Source organism: Meriones unguiculatus, chromosome 8 (assembly GCF_030254825.1).
Source record: "Meriones unguiculatus strain TT.TT164.6M chromosome 8, Bangor_MerUng_6.1, whole genome shotgun sequence".
Lineage (NCBI taxonomy): Eukaryota > Metazoa > Chordata > Mammalia > Rodentia > Muridae > Meriones > Meriones unguiculatus.
This window is the reverse complement of record NC_083356.1, coordinates 123,171,732-123,195,618: the sequence shown is the minus strand read 5'-3', so window position 1 is coordinate 123,195,618 and position 23,887 is coordinate 123,171,732. Positions and strand designations below refer to the sequence as shown.

The 23,887-nt window shown below is 40.3% G+C and overlaps 1 protein-coding gene across 2 annotated transcripts in view; it reads left to right on the top strand.

The window, feature by feature from the left end:
- The window catches only part of Cers6 (ceramide synthase 6), a 245,150-nt gene that overhangs the window by 112,797 nt on the left and 108,466 nt on the right, over positions 1-23,887 (top strand). For both annotated transcript variants that reach the window (XM_021635584.2, XM_021635583.2), the window contains exon 4: positions 23,075-23,132. In XM_021635584.2, coding sequence (XP_021491259.1) covers positions 23,075-23,132 — 58 coding nt within the window. The remainder of the gene's footprint in view (positions 1-23,074; positions 23,133-23,887) is intronic.

Sequence of the window (23,887 nt, the reverse complement as noted above, 5' to 3'; positions counted from 1 at the left end):
GTGAGGTTACGCTACTCTGTAGGCCATAGGGTTCCAGGTGCCAGAAACTGCCTGCATTCCTTGGTTCATGGACACTCTTGCTACTTAAAATCACAGCAGACATCTCCAAAACTTAGGGGTCTATTTTTCATCTCCTCGCCCCTGACTCTGATTCACTTACCTTTCTGCTTGTGTGTGTTGTTTTATGTATTTACTTATTTTTGGACCCCTGTGATTATACTGGGCTCACCCATGAGTATCCGGGATATTCCCCTACCCCTAAGGTCATACGAACCATGTAAAGTTTAGAGCTTCTAGAGAATTAGCTAAGGCCATATTTGGAGAGCCCGAGTTCCTTGGGGGTGTTCCAGCCCAGAGTAATTTCAATTGGAACGCCCAGCTTTTCAAACTGAAGTGTCAGAGTGACTAAGCGGGAAGACAGTGGAGACTGGGCCTATGTGCTCTCGTGAATGCTGCTTGCCTTTGTCGATTTTGAAAGCTTATATTGTGGGAATGGTGTTTACTGGTAGAATTTAGTCAATGGTTTGTCCACATCCATAGGTACATGAGGGCCTTTTGTCCAGGAGTGGGTAGATAGGTACATGAGCTTGGCAGTTTCATTTAGATAAAAATTTCCAGGAATTACGTTGGGTTGTGGTTGGGGGGGGGCTGTGTGTATGTGTGTGTGTGTGTGTGTGTGTGTGTGTGTGTGTGTGTGTGTGTGTATGTGTGTGTAAAAGAGAACAACATTAAGGTAGTGTTCCTAAAGCTATCCACTGCCCCCTCTTTTTAAAACAGGGTCTCTCACTGGCCTTTAACTAACCAAGGAGGCTTAGGCGATCAGTCTGGCCAGTGAGCACTGCGGATCTGTCTGTCGGTCTGCTCTAATGTTTTAACTGCACGCCATGTGTCCAGCTATTGTCTGTGTGAGTTCTGCAGACCAAACTCAGGTCCTCCTAGCACAAGGCAAGCATTTGACTAAGTGCAGTGTGCTCCTTCATCATCTAATCATATCCTCCCAAAACCTGTCGAATTAGGTCCAGGCTTGTCCATTCAGTGTGAGGATGAAGAAATTAGATATTAACGGCAATAAAAGAATAAAAGCTACAGAATATTCAAAGGCCAACAGAGGGTGACAAAAACTTGTTTCTTCTGCATATTTATACTGATAAGTGAGACATGACACTATTACTTTTTTCTGTCCTTTTGTCAACATCACATGTTTTTAAAAAGTTCAAAACAAAGAAATGTGATATACAACACACGTTTTATTTGGTCAGTGACTACTAAACTAGCTGACTCTCTTCTCTGAATCATACATGTACTCTATCTTTTGGAGTGTTTTTGTTGTCTTTTGTTGGGAGAGTCTTACCAATTTTTTTTTTTCACATATGGAGGTATTAGCCTCCTCATAGCCCATTATAAGCCTTTTAGATGAAAATCACAGTCAGATGAAAGGATTCTGTATATGAAACTTTATAGACTATTTTGTTTTTCTAAAGTTCTCCTTTAGAACCTCGTACAAGGTTTTCCACACTGAAAATTTGCTCACAGTATCCGCCGGTCTGTTTACCTCTGGTCTCGTTCTCTACCTTACCCCTCAGCATTGCCATCGGCCCCCATTGCCAGCTCTGTGGGTCAGCAAGCGCACGGGGTGGTGAGACATGCTTCTTCTCACCGCCCTCCACTTTAGCAGCTTTCTGCTATTTTTGTTTTATTTTAGAACTCTAAAATCACGTGAGATCTCATGCATCTGGGCTTACATGAATGCATGTCATTGTATCACTCTATCTACAGATAACACCCTGAATAGTTCCCCCTGAAGAGTGAGAAAGTCGGCGCTGCACAACTACTGTCATTGGACTTAGAAGGGTTATTAAGTCAGTGTTTATAAAAATTTCCTGAATCTTTTGTTAATATCTTTATGTAAATCATTTGATGCTTGCTTGCTGTATTTAGTGACTCATTCATGAAATAATACAAGGTAGCAAGACAAGATGAATAATAGCTAAGATTCATTCATTCATTGAAAAAAGAAAAAAAAAACCTGCAGTCTGCTGTGCAGCAGGCATTGTCTGGTTTCTGAGCACGTGTTCTGCCTTGGTGGATCTTATGTTCTCAGACGTCACACCGAGGCACAGCAATCAGAGTGTGAATCCAGACGCCATTATCCAGAAGCTCCTGGAGGAGCCCAGGGAGGGCATTCTGCACATCTGATCCACAGTGTTACTTTTTCATCAAACAGAGGGAAAAACCACACACTCGGTGTTGAACAGCTCATAGACAGAAGCTGTGCCCTGCAGAATGTGGCATGGAGCAAGCTGTGCCTGGTTTGGTGATTTTCATCTTTCCTGACAAGAACGCTACACCCTGAAAATACAGCGGAGGAACCACGCTAGCGTTTCCATGTGGGAAGCCGAGATATACCTCCTTTCCTTACATCTTCTGTTTATTTCCCCTTTCACCCCTTCCTTCCCACATGCTATTCTGTGCCTTCCTCTGATCTGTCCTCTGTACTCTGAAGAGCCATCCTAAACCTAGCTTCATTTACCTAGCTTCTAGTCATAACCGTCACAGTGCAAGGTGGGCAGGCTCCTGCTCTTTTGTGCATGCCTCTGCCTGTTTCTGCTGGTTCCTCAACTTTGCTGTGCTCCCTTCCTCCTTTATGTCAGTCCGATACCCCTGCTTCAAACCATTCCTCAACCCATACCCTGGTATATCACCACGGTTCCTCTTCTTTTTCCTCACACGGATTTTTCTGGGAGTCCCTCTCTTAACTCTTGTAGGTCTCCTAGCCAGCACTGTTTATTTTATCTGCTACCCACTATTTACAATTTCCCTTACTTTGTTTTACACATTGAAATGTTTGTCTTTTCTCCGGCTAAACTGCTGTGCTCAGTAAAACCACATGAGATTTTGCAGAGTGATTCACAGTGCGCCTAAGGAACATACTCCCTTCCTGTGAGACCGGGAGAGTTGCCTGCTGCTGTCTGGGTGCTGTGAGGAGGCATGTGTAACTTGCAGCTGGCTCTTAGGTTCCGGGAAGCTGAAATGAAGATGACTGCAGCCCCATGCTGATGAACTTCATGCGCCATCTTGTAGAGATGGAACCACTGGCGCTACCAAGCCACTCCACCTTTGCTTTCGGGGAGGTTTGTAGAAACTGAGGTTGGGCTCACACCAGAGACAGCATCCTGGGGCATGGCAAGCAGCTGATTGTTTGCATTCAGTGCGTTGGTAACTCCACGCCCAGCTCCTGACCTGCAGATGCTGAGGTGTTTGGGAGAGAATGTGCAGAGTACAGAGAGCGACTATTGTGCCATCTGAGATTTTGGCTCATGCTTTCTCTTCATGTAGTCCAGGCTACAGAACTTTTATCCTAGCACTAGGCTGAGTGCTGAGATGCACGTGGAAGCATAAAAGTCAATAAGCTGGTGATGTGGATATAATTGCCAACATTGCTTTTCCTTCTCCCCCTTTTACAATATTGTATCACTTTACATTGGATCATTTCTTTTTAAATATGTTTCCCTTTTCAGATTTGTTGACTGTCTCCTACATGTGTACAATGAATTTTGGTCATTTCACCCCACTCCCATTCCTCTCTTCCATCCTCCCTCCCACTGTTCTTTTTCCCAAGGGGTCCCTCTTCTACTTCCGCATTGCTTTTGTGTGAATGGCCCACTGAGTTTATTTAGAATTGCCTCTATGAGCATGGGTGGCAAGTTACTTTCCAAAGCAATTCATCGGGGGCTGCACTACTGAATAAAGTAAAACATTTTCCCCTCAAAACTGGTCCCTCAGGAGTACTTGTGGGGGTCTGATGAGATCCCCGTATTCATGTTCTTATTTTGACAGTCCCAGTCTTGTGCAGGTCACAAAGCTGCAGGGAGTTCATGAGTGCCTTGGCCATATCTTTTCTGGAAGACATCTTTCCAAAGCACACCTCCCCATCCCCCAACCCCTTGGATTATTCCTAATATCGATTCTAGTTGGTGTATTTACATCCCAACATTATAATGTTGATTTACTGGAAAACTGATAGTACTCATTATCAGTTGCACCTGTCATTTGACATCATTCTATGTTCAGATATATTACAAGAGAATATGAATGGTTTAAATTGATAATACTTCCACCTTTTCTTCAAGCAGACACCAAATATGTCTATATCGATATTTAGACATCATATATATTATATGTATACTAAGACACCAAATATCGGCAAATGGAGTTGTTACATTGTTTGTTACTAAAGGTTCCAGGAAGAGAATAAAGAGAAGAATTTGACGGGCTGTGTGTGTGTGTGTGTGTGTGTGTGTGTGTGTGTGTGTCACACTTGATTGTGTAAGTAGAGTTACGTGAACATATTTTTTTCTAATGTAAGGGAAGACTTGTAAAATTATTATCATGAGAACTGTGAAAAATCACTATTTATTGACATATATTCACGAATCTGGCTAATAGGCTTGGCTTCTACTTTTTGAGCCACAAAGGAAAAATATTAGGTGGACTGTAAATCGTGGGCCTGGCTTAGGTTCTTATGATCACAGAAGCATATGCAATAGTCCCTTAAAGGCTAGAGAATAGATTGAGTGGGAGCAGTTTGTTGTCATAGGTCTTTTTTTTAAACTTGACTTCCTGACTTTTTCTCAGAATGTTCTTTCAAATGATTGTGAAAGGGTAGCCTGACAGACAGCTTTGGAGGAGAAATGGTATCACAAGGAACACTCCTCATTCACTCCAATGGTTGACTCCATGCCTGCAATCTGTGAAGTATTGTTTGGGGGCCTCACTCCTTTATTAGCACACACAATCTGAAGTTCAGAGCATAGATGCTGAAGTTAGTACAATTGTCTGTTTGCTCCGAAAAAAAACGTGAATGTGAAAATTCTTTCATCACAGCAAAAGTGCTAAATAGATGCCTTGGTCCCTTTGAAATGCAAGTTTTGTTTTGTTTTTGTTTTGTTTTGTTTTGTTTTTTATCTTGTATCCTCCTTAATTCTGGAACTCTCATGCCAAGCACTGAGGCAGTGCCTGACCTATCTCTGACTCACTTTCATACTATCGCTGACCGAGCTCATACTTTCTCAACTTCCCTATACCAAAACCAGGTGGTAGTATTCCTGTCTATATAAAGCAAGTCCTCAATTTCCCAATGGGGACAAACCTTTGGAGACAAGGTTGCATGTAGCCTAGGTTGGCTTCAGACTTGATGGGTAGTTGAGCATGATTTTGAGCTTGTAATCCTCCTGCCTCTACTTCCTGAAGGCTGGGGCTTACAACATCTTGGTTGGTTTAATGAAGTGCTAAGGATTGAACCCAGGGCCCTGCACATGCTAGGCAAGCACTCTATCAACTGAGCTACATTCCCAGCCCGTATGTGTACGCTTTAGAGGGTGAAATAACACCAACTGTATGTCAATTGCATTAGTTGTATGCTTATAGAGGAATGGCTGCTCATTCACCTTCATAAAGTAACTTGTTCACATTCTACGTTTGCATTCTGTCTTCGACTTCGGCGGAGATGCCTCAGAATTGTCCAGAAGAAAGCAGCAGATTTCCATCCTTATTTAAGCTGTGTTCGGGATCCTTTTTGAAGTTGTTCCTTTAAATAACTGCTTCTCAACCTTCCTAATAGAGTTCCTCATATTGTTGTGGCCCCTAAACGTAAAAATATTTCTGTTGCTACTTCATAACTGTATTCTTTGGTGCTATTATGAATTATAATGTAAATATCTGTGTTTTCCAATGGTCTTAAGTGACCCCGTGAAAGGGCCTTTCAGCCCCCTTAGGGGTTGTGACCTATTGAGAACCACTGCCCTAAATTTTATCCCATGCCCAACACTTCTTTTTCTCCTTTCATTCATTTTCTTTTTCTTTCTTCTTACAGACCCGTACTGGTAATCTCTAAAATAACACTGTTTTCCTTACTGCGTTCTTACCAAGAGGGACCGCAAGAGGCTGTTTCTGATCATGTCTAATATGAACAGTTACGTAGCCATGACCCTAGAATAGCCAAGCTTTTGCTTGTTGCTCCTGCTGAATGCCTTTGCTCTCTTAAAATAGCTGATTGCATCAGCTGACCTTCCTAAGCATCACAAACTGGCATTGATTGAGGAGGTTGAGAGGCTTCATTAAAAGAATGCCTCTTTGTTCAGAATGAAGCAAGTTGTAAATAAGAGACTGTAGAAGAACTTGAGTATGTGACAGCCTCTTACTTTTGGAAAGGAGGAAAGCAGCCTCCAGGTACTCACAGCACAGTAATTAGCAAAGAGCCTTTTTCCCCCTCCACATGTACTGGAAAATATTTATTCGTCTCATCAAACATTTTCATACCTTTTGTAGATAATATCTGGCAAAATAAAGTGGGTTATTAAAAGAATGGGGAGTTTTAATGGGATAATTATCCCTCTTTATATTTGTAAACCCATTATATAATGTGTGGCAGCTAAGAATCATAGGAAATACAGCTACATGATTAGTGAAAAACATAGCTCTTAATTTCTCAGCCACTATAGAAAGAAGAAGTCAGGACCCTCTCTGAAAAATTTTTATCAATCTTTTGATCTCCAAGAGAGCAATATCCTTTAATCATTGCATCTTAATTTCCTTGTAAAGCTATGTTAAGTATCACACTCATGTGACATTGAACAATTAATACAAAATCTGGGCCTTTTGTGGGGAGAATCTGTTAGGTTTGGGGAAAGGAGAAGAGTTTTACTGGGACCAAGTCATGATGATCTACTTCCCTTGAAGTTCTTTGCTGCCTCCAGAACAAGAGAAACATGTGCCTGAGGAGGCCAACGAGCTAAGCGAGCAGGTTATAACAGCAGCACTTGACATATGTCAAGCTCTGTAATTTTCAAGGCTTTTTATAAGCATTAGTAAATTCCAAACCATGGCACCTCTGTGGAACAGAATGGGGAATTAGATTTCCTTCCTTCTCCATGTATTTCTTTCTACTTTCCTTCCCTCTTTTTCACACTTTGGGAAACCAAGGCTCCTGGAGACTCAGCACATTGTCTGAGAAGTCAACTTGTAGAAATGGGAAAACAGGAACAGGCTGCTTATTTGGAAGAGGAGAAATACTAGTAGGTCCACTCCCACTTTCCCCTCATTTCCTATTCACACAAGCCTGACTTTTATTTTCCTTCATTCTCTTCCCCTCCCAGAATGGCCAACAGTTAAAAATGTGGTTTAAAAGTGGGTAGCCTAGGGATGTGTCGTATGAGTCAGTGCTTTGCAAAGAAGGGCAGTACATTCTTGGCCTTTCTATATTTTACCCTTGGAGCTTTTACTCTGCCTTCCCCCAAATGAGAGTATAGTTGGAAACAATTAAGAACAAAGAAAATGTCACTATATTTAAAAATAATCGTCAGAGTGACTCCAGCTGTGAGCTTCTGGAGTTTATTATCTTGCCCTGAAAGATTTCTGATAGCACACAGGTTAGTGGCTGTCCATCCCCTTAAAAGTGTCCTTTTAGATTAAAAGCCATTGTTCTCAGAAGATAATTCTGCAAAGAGCTAGCTCGTTGACATTCATTTGATATCAGAGCACTAATTGTCTGATACCTACACGAAGGCTTTTGTGTACTTGAAGATTTAATGTTGAGGACCCTCTGTTCTGGAACACAGACTACTCGATTAGCAATCGCCTCAAGTGTCAATGTCTGGTGCCTGACTGATGGGCCTTCGGGGAGCTAATTAAGCATCACCAATATATCTATTGGATCCATGGTACACGCAGGAAGTAGAGCTGGTGATTCATATAGATATGGGCTTTCCAGGAGTTTAAGACTCTGGTGACACTTTTGGGAGTGTCAGGGACTGACCTAGAACCTCAGGCATCAGAGGCAAATATTGCACCACTATACGGTTCAGCCTGTAACCCGGGCATGTTCCCAAGAACATCAACTATATTTGTGAACTTGATATGGGTTTTAATTTTCTTAGGGAAATGAAGAGAAAGTCGTTTCCTTTAAAGGGGATTTGAAAGAAGGAAACTATCTTATCCGATGCTTCTGTAGTGTCAAATTTGATTTGACATAGAGATAAACCATAGTATCTTAAGCTTTCCTTAGGAACCCTCTTGCTATCAAGACATTGAGAAGGGACACAACTTTTCTCCTTTTTCCCTCCAGCTGTCTATTATTGTCCCTCCAGCTAACTTTCTGTATACTTCTTGCTCCCTTATAAATTAATTAAACCAGAGATTAGTTGTTAGTAATAGCTAAATAAGTGATTTTGTTCAGGATGCTTGCATTCTTATGGACAATAGTTTAGTTTTTATCTCTATTAGTAGAATTTTTCTTAATTATAGAAATGTGGGACTAGAACAGCTTGTCCTAAGTTTCACCTGGGATAAAGCTTGATTGTAGCTAGCAGAGCCCAAGCCTCACTTGCCTGCTTGTAGATACACAGCAGTGCTTATAGTCTTGAGCTACTGTATCCAGTGTAACCTATAAATGACTGCACCTTTGAGCATCCACTTTGTCTTGGCTAGTTTCATGTCACGTCGACACAAGCAAGAGTCACTTGGGAAGACTCTCAACTGAGAAAATGCCTAAATAACATTTGCCTGGAGGCAAGTCTGTCGTGCATGTTTTAAGTCAGCGATTGATGTAGAAAACCCCAGCCCATCGTGGGTAGTTTCATCCCTGGGCAGGTGGTCCTGTGGTGTGTAAGAAAGCAAGCTGAGAACACCACAGAGAGTGAGCCAGTGAGCAGTACCCCTGCATGGCCTTTGCATAGGTTCCTGCTTCTGCCTTGAGTCCCTGCCGTGACTTCCCTGGATGGTGGATTTATAATTTGTAAGATGAAATAAACCCTTTTCTCCTTAGTTGATTTTGGTCATGGTGTTGTATTCCAGCAATAGAAATCTTAGCTAAGATACCCTCTTTGCCATCTCATCATAAACACCATAAGCATTGCAGGTGACACTGAGCCTGCCTAGCTCTGGGGAAACTCACTAACTTCTTATTCAGAATTAGAAATGGAAATTGTTTTACCTCTCTTAACAAAGGAAAGGCCTTCATGATTGTTTCAAGGTTACTCTGGAGCCTTGCATACCCCTTTAGAACTGCGAAGAACTTTGTCTCACCACCTGACATTACATTCTCTAGAACCCTCGAGCCAGCTTGATAGCATCTATGTGGAGCATGCCATCTGGAGTTGTGGTTATATATATATATATATATATATATATTTGTCTTGCCCTGTTAACTGGAATTTATTCTTTAAAAAAGAACATCTGTCCAGTTTCTTTTTGTCTTTCTATCTTCTTTTTATCTAGCAGAATGTTTTGTACACACGAACTCTTGGCATTGAATTAAGTTGACCTGGTATCTTTGTAATTCTCACATATCGATAGTAGTTATGTCCACTCTCTACTTTTCTACAGTGTTGGGCAGTTAACTACTGCCCATCTCTGCCAATACGATACAAAACACCATCAGTGTATCTGTTAGCTTCTTATTCAAACAGACTCCACAGGCTAATTAATTGTAATTTCCAGAGCAAACTTGGAATGACTCCTTGGGAGTTTGCAGTTCCTTAGTCAGATTCCTCACAGTCCACCACCACAGCCCATCGCCCAGAACTAGCAACACGTCATCCTACGATCCAAAAAGGCAAATTGGCTGGGTGAGCTCACTTTCACAAAGGTGCATGAAAACATTCCCATCAGCTGATAGAGCAGGTGGCTTTCTCTTGCCACCCAGAATGTCAGGGGAAGAAAAGCCAAAAATAACAACAACAATAAAACCTCCTGTTCCCTTCCATTGACACTTACAGCCTACTCTGGTAAATCATTTTGAATCAGCCTCATAATAATTATGACTCCCAATGCAAAGTCCTGTTTCTTTCCTTGATATTAAATCATGATTTCCGTTGTGTTTACTGACAGTCTTATGTGCTTATCTGCTGGTCACTTGTGGACCTCTCCTTTCTGAAGATAGAGACCAACAGTGGATTCCTGATAGTTTCCTAACACTAGCCATCCCCGCAGCCCTACTCTCTCTTGTAGGAGAAGAAATTGACAATTCTCCAGTAGACTGCAATTTCTTGGCCGTAACTTCCTAACATTTAAAAGCCAAACTTAAGTCACAGATTTTATCTTTGCATGCAAGTTTGAGCTTGAAAATGGAGAAACAGAATATTTAAAAATGGCTTCCAGAAGAAATGAAACTTGCTATCATTCTAGAACCCAGAATGACAAGCAATTGAAAAGAAATGCCAAGTTGACCACGTTATACAGTGTTCTGGCGGTGGAGCACATGCTGTGTGCATGCCTCAACAGGGATGCTGCTGATAAAGAAGGCGGTAGTTGCCAATATCAAGGGTCTTGTGCAATGTGAGCACTGAACATCATTTTCCTTTTTCTCACTTATAAAATTCAAGAGAGCTGATTTTCAGAACTTTTTCAGATCAAATGACACAGAGAAGTTTGGAAAAATTAAGAAACAGAGTTATTTTTTAAAAACATCTCTTAAGTGCAGCTGATGTATACATGAGCCGTGTGTCTTCACTGGGACTCAGAACTTCAGTATCTTCACTAGACTTCTAAGTGTGAAAGTGTGTTACCCCATTGCCAGAAGGAATAACTTTAATTCAGTCTTTGCAATTCTAGTAAATAAAAGATAGCGAGATTGGCTTACTTATGCAGACAGACATTTTATAAGGAACATCAAGTATTCTACAGTGCTGGTATTCAGAACTTAATCTACTAATCACACATGTTGTTTGCTGCTGGGTCAGATGTGACAACACTGACACTCATTGTAAAGTACATGTGACGCCTCCCACAAAGATGGGTGCTAGACGTCGGCAGAGAAAAGAAGGCCTATGATAAGGGTCCCTTGTGGACTCCAATCAGATAGTACAAAAGTTACCAGGCTAGAATGTGTATCCACTTCCAGCATTCTGGACAGATAACAAAGTATGTATTACTTCTCTTGAACAACCCTGTGTTCCCTGAGAGCACAAGGCCTCCTATTTAAATAAAAATAAAGTAAAGTAAAATAAAATAAAATAAAATAAAATCCTGTACCTCTCTGGAATTCTTTTACAACTTTCTCAAACTATTCACAAATAGTCTAAACTTTTTCTTTATCATAGGTCTTTCCTCTCTCTCCTAATTTGGGAGCACAGACATCTTTAGGGGAAAAACTATCAATACCTTCTGTCGTCTTCTCACCACATTTTCCTATTTTATGGTTTTACTTATAACTCCTTATAAAGCTTGTCACGCTTTACTCTCACGCTGAGTTGTTTCTCCTTGTTGCATGCAACAGATGCCTAAGTATATAATCCTTAAATTTTTGCCAAAGGTTCTAGTATTTTAACTTCTTTAGAATTAACCAAGACAGTGTTTCAAAATAAGCAAACAAAAAGAAATAAGTAACAGAAAGAAAAAAAAGAACAAGCTGTTAGGAACAAGTATGCTATAAAAAAAGCAAAACAAAGGTTTGTATATTCTTACATTATAGAAGCCAATCTTTTTTTTTTTCTGGTTTGTGAGTGTTTTATTGAGTATTTCTTCTTCTTCTTCTTCTTCTTCTTATTAATTATATTGTTATTATTTACAATTTATTTGCTTTGTATCCCAGTTGTAACCCCCTCTCTCATCTCCCGGTTCCACCCTCCCTCTCTCTTCCTTCCCTATCCCTCTTCCTTAGTCATCGATAGGAGAAGTCCTCCTTCCCTACTGTCTGACCTTAGCCTATCAGGTCCCATCAGGACTTCCTGAATCCTTTTCCTCTGTGAGCTGGTAGGTCGCCCCACCCGGGAGAACAAGGAGCAGGCAACCAAGTTCATGTCTCTCTCCTCTCCCCCCCTTTTTTTTCTCTTTTTTTCTCTTTTTTTTTTCTCCTCTCCCCTTACTAGGGAACTCACAGGGAGACTGAGCTGCTCATAGGCTACATCTGATCAGGGGGTCTAGGTCCTCTCTATGTATGGTCTTTGGTCAATGCATCAGTCTCTGCAGTTCCCCCTGGGTCCAGCTGTTTTTGTTTTGGTTTAGTTTGGTTTGGTTTTTGTTTTTGGCTTTGTTGGTCTCCTTGTGTGGCTCCTGTCCCCTCTGGGTCCTTTTATATTCTCCTTCTTCCTTAAGACTACCTGCACTTTGTCCAAAGTTTGGCTATGAGTTTCTACATCGGCTTCTATCCCCTGCTGGTTGGAGTCTTTTAGAGGACATCTGTGGCAGGCTCCAGTCCTGTTCCCTCTCTTCTACCCTTCCAGTGTCTATCCTGTTTGCCCTTCTGCATGAGGGCATCTTCCCTGGGGTCCTCCTTGGTGTTTAGCTTTGTTAGGGCTGTAGATTTTATTATGTTTATCCTATATTATATAGCTAATACCCGTTAATAAGTAAGTATAAACCATGCATGTCTTTCTGCGTCTGGGATACCTCACTCAGGATGGTCTTTTCTAGTTCCATCCATTTTTATTTTTCTGAGTTTAGTCTGAGTTTAAAAATTAACTTGATTTTCTTCTCCAACTGAAAAGTTAGAAGCACTCTGTGCTGTAAGTTCTCTTACTTAACGGGTATATGTTTTAGAAACCATTGGCCTTAAAATATTTACTATCTGAACTTTCCAAAAACATCTGCCAGGGCTTGGTCTAGGCAATAACATTATGGATCTCAATCTCATAATTTTAAGAGTTATTCTTACTCTTATTCAGTTCTTTTTCTCTTTCTAATTTAAAAAGAAAATGTTTTTCAGTGTATCTGAATTTGTTTTGTTTGTTTTGTTTGGTTTTATTTTTTTCCAGGTCAGTGGAGGTAACATAAAAGATTTACTGCAAAATATTAAAAAGTCAACAATTGTCCTTGCAGTATATTTTAGAGGTAAAGAAGAAAGTACTAAATCTTTCCAAATTTGGAGGAATTGGTCCCGAGTTTATGCCAGATGGAACATTTCCTAATTGTTTGCTTCCATCTTGAAACACTTTGGTCACCAGTTTGCTCTAGATATTTGATTTGTTCTGAATTTTGAATGTGTGATGATATAGTCAACATGACTGTTTGGAAACAACTAAAACCCAGGCACCTGGGTTTGTTGTTTGTTTGTTTGTTTGGGTTGGGGTTTTTTGTTTATTTGTTTAGGTTTTTGTTTGTTTGTCTCGAGACAGAGTTTTTTTGTGTAGTACTAGCTGTCCTGGAGCTCACTTTGTAGACCAGACTGGCATGGAAGTCAAAGATCCACTTGCCTCTGCCTCCCAAGTGCCCCCACCACCCAGTGAGGTTTTTATTTGTTTGTTTTTATTGGCTCATTTGAAATAGAAAGAGCCATCCTACATTTGGGCCACACCTTCTGGTGACAGCCCACATAAAAGATCGTGGAAGAAGGAAGCTTTTGCTTTTTGCCCACTTGCCTTCACTCTCTCTGGCAAGTTGAATTTGTCCTGCTGCAGAGGCGTTCCTTAGCTGGTATTAGTACTTACTTCCTTGAGATTCTGATGGAGATGAAGAGCAGATGAGACATCCAGCTTCTTGGACTGAACTGTTATTAGATCTTGACTTTTTTTTTTTTTCCATTAGGACACAGCCATTGTTGGACTAGTAGGGACACAGCCTGTAAGCCACAAAAAAAAAAAAAAAAAAAAAAAAAAAAAAATCTTCTTTTGAGATATATAGATTCATTTTATCAGTTCTGCCCCTCTGAAGAGCCCTGGCTAATACAGAATGTATCCAGGAGAGAGTCTGAGTCATGAGCTGATTCCCCAGTAAAGCAATTAGGACAGCTGTGCACAGCCAGAATAGGAAACCTGCATCCAGAAAGAACAGGCAGAATGGGCACAGAGCTGGGGGCACAGGCAGCTTGCTTGCATGTTTTAGCCTATTTGTTAAGGCATAATTTACATAGCATGAAATCCATCTGTCTTGAGAGTACAATTCAGTAATTTTTGGCAAATTCACAGTGTCATCCCAACATCACCATCCAGGTTTGGAACACTACCCAGAAAATGCAAACTGTCCCCTATTTTCTATCCGTGTCATCTTTGACGACTAGCTCTAGGCAAACACTGACCTGTCTTATTCTCTCCATAGACTTACCTTTCTTTCCTGAGCATGGCATACAATTAGAATCATCCAGTGTGTGGCTATGTGTGCTGACTTCTTTCACCACCATGATGCCTTTAAATCTCGTGTATCCTGGAGCATCTATCAGAACTTTCTTCAAAGGCCACACCTCCCTGGTTTATTCATTCTTCATGGGTTGGTAGTTAGTTGGTGTCGGCTCCCATGTTATTTCAATCATTTGTTCTCTGTGCCATATTTCCTTCTTTGTCTAATGGAAAAGAACAAACTTAGAGAACTGTTCCTACGTGGGTAAGTAGGATGATAAAGGAGAATACACTCAGCGGTGGCCCTGTCTGTTCTTGTTTGACTTTTGGCATTAAGAATGCATGAACTAGGCCGATACCAGCAGATGTGCTAAAATGGAAGGGAGCTCATGGGTCCTCAACCATAGATAGGAAAACACAGAAAACAAAACTACAGGCAACTGAGGAATGCTGAGAGTGGGAGAAATAGCCTTCCTCAGAGAAGAGCTCCCCAACTGGTTATTCAGTACCAAGTAGTCAGCCTTGAAATGATATACATATGTTTAACACGTGCATACAAATAAGTTTGTACAGACTGAACAGGTTGAAATATACTTAGAAATATCAGAAATGAAAGAAAAAAGAGCCATAGTTTTGAAAGAGAACAAGGGGCCGTTGTCCGGGAGGGGTTGGAGGGAAGGGGGAAATATCATTATATTTTAATTTCAAAAAATAAAAAAGATTCCAAAAAAAATGTTGCATGTTTAACAACTGAAAATTAACTCTGAAACCCCTCCTCCGAGTTGGGGTTAGGGGGGCATAGGCATTGAGAAGGTAGTTGAGTCCTAGAGAGGCCCTCATTGTAGGGGAAGCAAGGTTTAAACAGTTTAAAAATGGAGACCAGGGGAGCAGTAAGCCCAGAAATGCTGTTTCAGAAGACACACAGTGTGTCTTGGAGACCAGTGTGTATTGGAGACCAAAATTAGGATCCTAAAGACAGCATTTGCTCTAGGACACTGTAAAGGCCAGAATTGACCCATTAGTTCAGAGTCCTTCTCTCAGGAGTCTGTCTGGCTATCCATTGGCAAAACTTTAGAGTTAGAAGCACTTCACAGAACACAGCAGGTTTTAATTATTTACCACTTTAGCAAAACCTCTACTTTCTTAGGTTGGTTTTGAGAAAAAATGTACCCTACCTATCTCCTTTGGCAGTTCTGTCCTGATTTCACAGACTTTCACATTAAAAAGCTTTTAGAGCAGCAGGAAATTTCACCATTCTCAACCATCCAGTAGGGGAAGCATGTGTTACTGTAGAACCCATTATGTCCCAAATACGCATGGATAATTACATAGGCCCATGTGGGATTCGGTTTGCTATAGCCTCCTGCTAGTTTGAAGTACAGAGCGTGTATGTTACAGGGAACTTGTGAATACTTTGGCTATTAATTTGTTTTCATGATAATATGGCGTCATTTGAAATACCCTCCGTGTCTGATCTGCTAGAACTCTGGCTGTAATTTTCTGACTGTGAATTCACACACTCATTTCCTGCATCATACAACTTCTGATTTTAAAGAAAAGAGAAAATATGATCAGCAGGGAAGCTACACCCAAGAAATTTCAGCAACCTGGCTGCCTAAACAAGACCTGAGCAATTCTTAAAACCATTGATATCCCAAGGTAGATAGGGAAAATCCCCAGCCCTGGGTGAAGAGTTGCCGGCAATTAACAATTGCGAAGGGAGAAAGAACTCGGCCCATGGATGAGGCTCCTGATTGGTATCAAATACCAGTGGTCAGCCCTAGAAAAACACACATGCAGGCAACACTGAACAGGCTCAGCAGGTTGTATTCATATGCTTATTTATTTATATGGATTATGTAACAACAACAGTGGCCAAAGGAGAGGAAGCTACGAATTTGGGAGAGAGTCAAGGAAGGGGCAAAGGTAGAAGGGTCACGAAGGAGGAGAGGGAGGGGGAGATGATGTAATTGTGTTTTAACTAGAAAAGTTAAAGCATCAATAAAAAAGAAAAGGTTGTTAATATGGATCTAAACATGAACGTTGAGGAGGGAGAAAGAGAGAGTTGAGAGATTTTAAAATAAAGACTGTTGGGGCTGGTGAGGCAACTCAGCAGGTAAAGAGGCTTGCAAAAGAGTTTGCAATCAAAACTTCGGCAATATGATAGGCATTTTATAATAATGATTTCCTTTTGTTACACATTTACATACTTTTTTGTCCTTTCGAATCGAAATGTATTACAATACACACACACACACACACACACACACACACACACACGAGATTATGTAAAGAATCCTGTGGCTTTAAGTTCTTGTCAGGTTTCAGATGGCACTAGGGAGGCCCTGACCCTTATCTCCCGTCCTCATCTTCCCAATCCCCTTTCCAACAAGGACTTTGTGCTGTTTTTTAGTAACAGTGCCTTTCCCCTGTGCTGGGAACCATCACTATCCTGTCTGTTGTCCTGCTCTGTGCAAGAATCTTGAGGTGGACACTGGAAACTCCTAGCCCATTGGACCCTTCTGTGAGTTTCGTATCTAACCCGTTCCTCTTTCGTTTCACTGCCCAGTCCCGTGCCCAGCTCACCTACAGAAGGAACAAGCTGTGCTACTGTCTCTGCATTAACAAGACTTTCGTGTCTGAGAGAGAAAGACTTAAGTCATCAAGGCAGTTCTTAAGAGACATTATGGCAGGATGACCCTGAAACAGAAATACCTTTTTGCTACAAGCTATAAGTACAGATAGAAGATGTAAATAGGGAAAGCCGTAGATTGAGAGCAATAGTCTGTCAAGGAACAAGTTTGCAAGTTGTCAGTCCCCTAAAGGAGGGACTGTAACTATTCTTACTCACATGTGATATTCTTGTCATTTAGTAAATCCTTAAGGAATGTCCATCTGGTCATTTGCACAATTACCAATAGAATATCTTTGGTTTGATCCTCCCAGTTTTGTTACATGATCGTTTTCCTGAAAACTGAGCAGGCGTTCATTAGATCATTAGAAAGCAAGAGTGTATTTACCCATGAAAACCCTGTGCCTCACCAACTCCTTATGTTGCTCTGTACATCCTCAGTAGCCCATGCATTCACGTGCCATTCTTGCTTAGAACACCATGAGCTGTGGAAACTTGCTTTCTCACTGAATTTCATTCTGGTCACTCCTGGAGCTGTTGGTAAAATGTGTGGCGTTTCGGGAGGGGAGGAGGGCTTATGGGGGGATACAAAGTAAATAAAGTGTAATTAATTTAAAAAAATGTGTGGCGATAATGTAGTTGCCATTAGAAATGGTTTTGTAACCTTGAATAGGACATGCCTTTAAAAACTACAAACAAGGAGAAACCAAGTCAAACAGATCTGGACACAGAAATTTAATAAAAGGGGCAACACAGTCTCTCGTTCACATGACCTACTGCTCAACCACAGTATGCAGAAGGGTATGTAGCCGTCAGCACAAAGACATACAGCTAGTCATAAAAGTTAGTTAGATGGACATGACCACCACTAAAAGCAGTGAGCATTACTTGTTATTAAGTAGCATGTGCCATGTGCCTCATGTCTGTCCATCTACTTCTGACTGCTGCCTCCTTGTCTCTTCATTCCAATTCATAGAAGTGGTTGTTCATTGCCTTCCTTTTCATATCCACAGGTACTTTTGCAGTACTACTGGTCACTGACTGTGTGAGAATTATGGAAACTGTGTCCCGCCCATGTATGTGAACATACATGGCCGAAGAGCTAGTCCTGGGCAGAAGATTTAAGATACAGAATTCTCACTCAGAGCAGGAAGGTCCAATTAGTCATTAGTCATCAGACAGTTAAAGCATCTGTTAGTGTTAAGTCAACATCTTATGGGGACAGAAGCCTTGGTAGGCATAGACCAGAAGGATGATGAAAAGTTGGTTTGGATAAAGGGGAAGAGATGTAGTTATGGCTTAAAGAAAGAGGAAAAATAGGCATCACCATGTTCATTAATCAGAATGACATTTGTATAGTCACCCCAAAAAGGCAGTCACAGGCTAGCTCTTCATTCCCTCCTTTCTGACTGCATGCCTTTTGCCTTTCTCAAACTGTTCTGTGCCTACTCTGTGCACCGAAGTGTGATCTAATTCTGCAGAATTTGAGAGAAGCCTCTGGAGGCAGTACTGTGTTTGTGTCCTGGTTTTTTGTCGCTTATCAAACTGTGTGGTGCTCTGTCACCAACAGAGGGTCCCCTTAGTGAGGTATGTCTAAGTGTCTGTGTTCTTCGTTCCAAATGTGGGGTTCAGATTGTGGTTCAGTCAACTATATTAGCACCCTTTCCTTCTCTTCTCGGGCTACAAACAAGGTGGCTGTCCTTAGTCCTGCTTCCTTGTCTGGGGGAGTTCTTGCTTACTTAAAACAAAAAGAGAAAGAAAGAGAGAAAAGGAAGGAAGGAAGGAAGGAAGAGAAAGGAAGAAGGAAGGAAGGAAGGAAGGAAGGAAGGAAGGAAGGAAGGAAGGAAGGAAGAAAGATCCAACTTGTGCTACTTCAGCACTACCTGAGTGAAGGGACAGAGGTAACTTTTGGCTTAACTGTTTTTAATGAGGCCCCATTTCTTAAGATTTTATAAATATTTTATTAGTTGTGTGTCTCTTACTATTAAAAAAACAATGAATTCAATGTTTTCCTTCTTTATTCCTTGTTTTTACTAATACAATCTCAGAATCCATTCCTTAGTTATTATTAAATAATTTATATTGTCCCTCAAGAACAATAGGTTTAATTGGACAGTAAAATTTAGGGAAATTGTGTATATTTCTAAGTTTATGCAGCCTATTTTATTTTAAAATTATATTCTATGAGTTCTTTATTCATATTTTGTAGCTTGTTGGGTTGAAATTGACCTGAGTTGCTTGTTTTAAATTTTTCAATAATGTACCTTATTTAGCTGTAGATTTATAAAAGTCTTGCATTCGTCAAGATACAGTAACTATTGTAAATCAGATTTTATTTTCTGTGTGTATTTATTTTACGCACAGAACAGACACCTACCATTTAAAGGTTGTGGAGTAGCACAGATTCAGAACCTGTGTGGAAATTTGTGCCTCTGGCGGGGACTTGTTTTTATTTGATTTGTGTGTTGACATCTTTTGTTTTCTTGTCTGAATACAGAAGGATTCTTCATTTAATTTTTACTGTAGGATTCAAATTTTTTCTCTGAATGTGGCCTTGAGTTGGTGTTGCTTAGAACATAATTTTTTTTTAGTACTTTTTCTCCAAATGTGTCATTGGTGATTACTTGTATGTCAGTTTTTCACTAACGGTTTCTTAGAAACTGTTATAATTAGATGATTTTTTTCTGACCCCCAGATCTACAGTCTTTTTTTCCTGTTGATCTCTTGGGATGGCTCTCCATCTGTTTCAGTGATTTAATTTCTTCTGTGTGTATCATTTTTTAAAGTTAATTAATTTTTATATTTAACTTTTTTCATACTATGTATTTTGATCGTATCCTTTCTCCTCCAACTCCTCCCAAGCCTTCCTTACCTCCCATCCACACAATTTCATGTTCTTTCTCTCGGTCCTCAGGCCTGTCCCTATGTGTGTGATAATTCCAGTTTTCATTTTTTTCCAAATCTATACAACCACTGTTTAGTTTTCTTCATCTTTAATCTCCTTTTACTCCAGTAGTTTTTAAAAATTGATTTATACCTTTGTCTTTCTACTTTTGGTTTGCCTTGTTTTTTTCTTTGTTTCTTTCTTTGTTTCTTTGTTTCTTTCTTCCTTCCTTCCTTCCTTCCTTTCTTTTTTTTTTATTACATGGAGAATGCCAAACATTTTCTGAAAAATGACTTCAGATTCCTGTAGGAAATCGTCTTGGAGAGAGTGATCTGTGGTTGTTTAGCATGCTCTTTGCTTGCTATGCTCAGTGCCATTTGGTAGATTCATGTCAGTATTCAGCTGTTATTTTTGTTGCTAGATTGCAAATCATCTCTTCAGATCTACTCAGAGAAGATGCCTTTGGTCCTGCTCTCTGTTTTTTGTTTCTTAGCAAAAGTCTTTTTGGAAGACTTATGGCCTAATCACAAGTTGACATTTGTAGGCTATGGCCTGTTTTTGTGGACTAAAAGATTTTCAAATAAATTAGGTATCTCCAAAGCCTCCTTTTCTGTTGCTTTATATGTGAGCGATAGAAGAGCTCCAACCACCCAGAATACAACGTTTTCAAAAATCGTCTTGTCTGGAAATCTTTTGTGCATCTGAAACCACAAGCATGCAAAGTATTCTCCCTTGTTTCTAGGTGGAAAGGGAAGTAGCAATCACTAACCGGTGAGGTTGGGAGTGTTTCCCGCTGGCTCAACAAGCAAAGGTTAGGTTTCTGGGCAAGGCAGCCAAGAGTGTGGAAAGGGAGAGATACAAAAAGAGAAGGGAGAGGGGGTGGAGGAAGAGAGGAAGGGGTGGAGGAAGGGAGACTGACTTTCCTGAGTCTTTTAAGACCCATGACTTGTTTAATGTTACCTCTATTCACTTAAAAAGAGTGTGTGTGTGAGCATGAGTGTGTGTGTTCGTGGGCACGTGCATACCTGCAGGGAGGGAGCACAAGACAAACTCAGGTGCCATCTCAGTAACGCTGTCTCTTTGAGACAGGGCTTCTCCTTGGGTTGGGATTAACCGATCAGGACAGACTGAACTAGACCATCAGCCAGATTTTCAATTTCGTTGGGAGGATTATTGAATTCTTGCCTTCCCAGCACTGAGGTAACAAATAGAGAACACCATGCCCAATGTTTTTGGGTGTTTTGTTTGTTTGTTTGTTTGTTTTTGTTCTCATGGCTTCTGAGGGTTAAACACGGGTCCTCACACTTTTAGGCAAGTACTTTACTAACTGAGGTATCATCTTCCAAGCTCTTTTTTTTTTTAAATCTAATTTTATTCTCTTACTATTAAAAGAAGCCTTCTCTTCTCCTAGAAGGAGACTGAAAGTTATGTCTTCCTGTTTGTGGTTATATGCACTTTTCCTTGCCTCTTCCTAGAGCTATTTTAGTGAAAGTCTGGGTGACACTAAACAAGTCTGTAGCAAGCATTTAAAAATGGTAACTTATATGAAACTTCATAAATAATTTTTTCCATGCTGCAAAATGCTTGCAGTTTTTGTTCCCTGCAGATATTTTGTGGAAATAAAAGTCTGCCTTGTAAATATTCATTTGCAACTTATTATTCAAATAAGGTAGGCATCAGTGTTCCTGTAATAGAGCATGTGTCTTATAAAAACTGGGTCATGTTAGTGATGGAATAAAATGCGGACATATAAATGACAGTGAGAATTCCAATGACTTCTATAAAAGTTTTATTATACATAAAAGCTGTCTGATCATTGCCCACTAACAATAGTCAGAATTGAAACAGCTGCTATAAATCATTTACTAGAGCGGTTGCAAAGTCAGTTGTCTCCAGAGACCAGAAAACTAAAGCAAATTCTTGATGCATACTGAGTCAGTGTAATAGGGAGAGAAAGGGGCTAAAATAAAGGTTACTGTAAAGATGGCCAAGCCCTTGAATTATCATTATGAAATAAAGCTACTCCTTTACAGAGATGGGTCAGAGGATATGACAGATTTGACCAAGATGAAAAGACTCTGTGGTCTTCATCAGAACTACATAATCTCTAGGGTCCATTCAAGATAAAATGGGGGACTCTGGTCAACACTTGTTCAGAATTCAATATGGTGCCGGCAAAGCACTGTATCAGGCTGAACCCTGTGTGACTGTCCCATGTCCAGGGAGTCAGCCTTGGCATTAGGTTTTTGTTCAAGAATTTGTACACCAGATGAAAAGAAATGCACAGACACCTATGACTACCAAGAAAGCTGATCATGGATGTGGGCAAAGTCTGTTTTTGCTGTCCACGCTATGTGAGTGAGCCTAGTGCTTACAGGAGGACTTTCGCTTGATGGTTAGAATCACTGCTTTTCAGTCTCATTGGGAGATCTTATTAACTCTGCCTTCTGTCAGTTTTTAATTATTCCTGCTTGAATTCAGATTTTTGTGAGTTATTTGTTGAAGGTTTTCAACCCTGAAGTTTGAAGTTGTTCTCTGTGTTAGTTTTGCCTGAGGTTCTAGAATGCTGAGTGTTGATGAGCCCAAAAATGTCTGTGCCTGTGCCTATGAACCTCTGAGGGATGTTTGTGTCTGCTGGTGGATCTTAGCCACTGTTAGAGATCCTCCACAGCCCTTCTCTCCTGAATGGAGCTCTTGTTTCCTTCAGATATTTTTGCACACCATTTGGATGACCTCCTAGAATATGGCACTGTTACTTTACTTAAAATTTTTAGACTGTTTGCTAACAAAGTTTGTTTTCTGATGATGTGAAGATGATGATGTTTTTGATGATGTGAAGCTCTTTGGTGCTCACCTACTATTTTTAACCCAAGGTTTCACCAACCTAGTGACTTGTGAATACAGATTAATTGTGAATTGTGACTAGTATTTAATAGCATGGCATCACATTCAGAACGAACAAGGAAGGCCAGAGAGGCGCTTCGGAGTAAAAGTGCTTTCTGCACAAACGAAGCTGACTCAGTTTCATCCCTGGGACCATACAAACACACACACTGTGGCAGACATGGGCACAGATATAAACACGAGTACGCACACGCACAACTGGTTGTGCACACAAGCAATGCGCACACTTTTTAAAAAGTTTACAAGGCATACAAGAAATAAAATCAAGTGTTGAGTCCTAGGATAGGATGCTTTTAGTAAATAAAAATGTAAAGACCTTCATTTGACAAACTCCATCCCTCCCCGTGTATTCAATCAGAAGAAACTGATAGGTTGGGGAAGAAGAAAGGCAGATGGGCAACTTTGATAACTTACAGAAAGAAAGTTATGAATAATGGTATTTATTTTCCTTAAGCCATACACAGGGATGTTTGTTTGACTAGCAGTTTTCACCAAGTTCATTCCTTGGATCAAAGAGGCAGAAACTTAATTACCTTTTTCCTCACATATCTCAAATATACTGTGGAATATGTAAACTGAGTATATCTTAATTTCTTTAACTTTCTACAGGTGGAGATTCTCCTATTACCTCTATGTATTTAGCTACGGAGTCCGGTTCTTGAAAAAGGTAGGCAACTGCCAAATTACTTCTTATAATTCTTATATGACTACAGGCCTATATACAAATTTTAATATATGACAGTATTTTGAATGCTGTAACAGGTTTCCCAAGAATTAATTGTACATTTAAATTTGATTTATAAAAATATATTTACATAAAGTTCATTCAGTCGTATATCTGGATGCTTTGGAAAGCAGTTTGTTTCTGCAGTGTGATGTGAAGTATTCATATGCTCTGTCTCCTCTTTACTTTCTTGCATTAGAACTTATACCATCAGCTGATGCTATGAGCACAGCTGGCAGTGTCAGCATTGCATGTTGTGACCTGAACCCTCCCCAACCCCAGGTTGCTGCAGTGGCTATTATCACTGTAATTCTTGTCGGTAGGGATTGCTGTTTTAGTGTCTTGATCATTACTTAACAGGGTGGAAACAACTGCTCATGGTAAGTTCAGCTTCTTTTATGTCTGAACTAAGACTAATCCATGATAATATTTTCTTTGTGGGCTATCATCACCTGCCTGGTGGTCGCCATGCTTACCGGTACAACTGATAAATCAAGGTGCTTACATTCGAGACTCACGAGGATTTGTCCTCTCACGTTCTTGCATGTATTAGCAATGATACCTTGGCATAAAATGGAAAGTTAATTTTAAAAGAACCTTGTACTATTAACCTCCAAAGTAATATCGTTGTTTATCACAGAAACAAAATCTCTAAAATAGGCTATAGGCTACGTAGCATGCTGGTAAATCTTATAAGC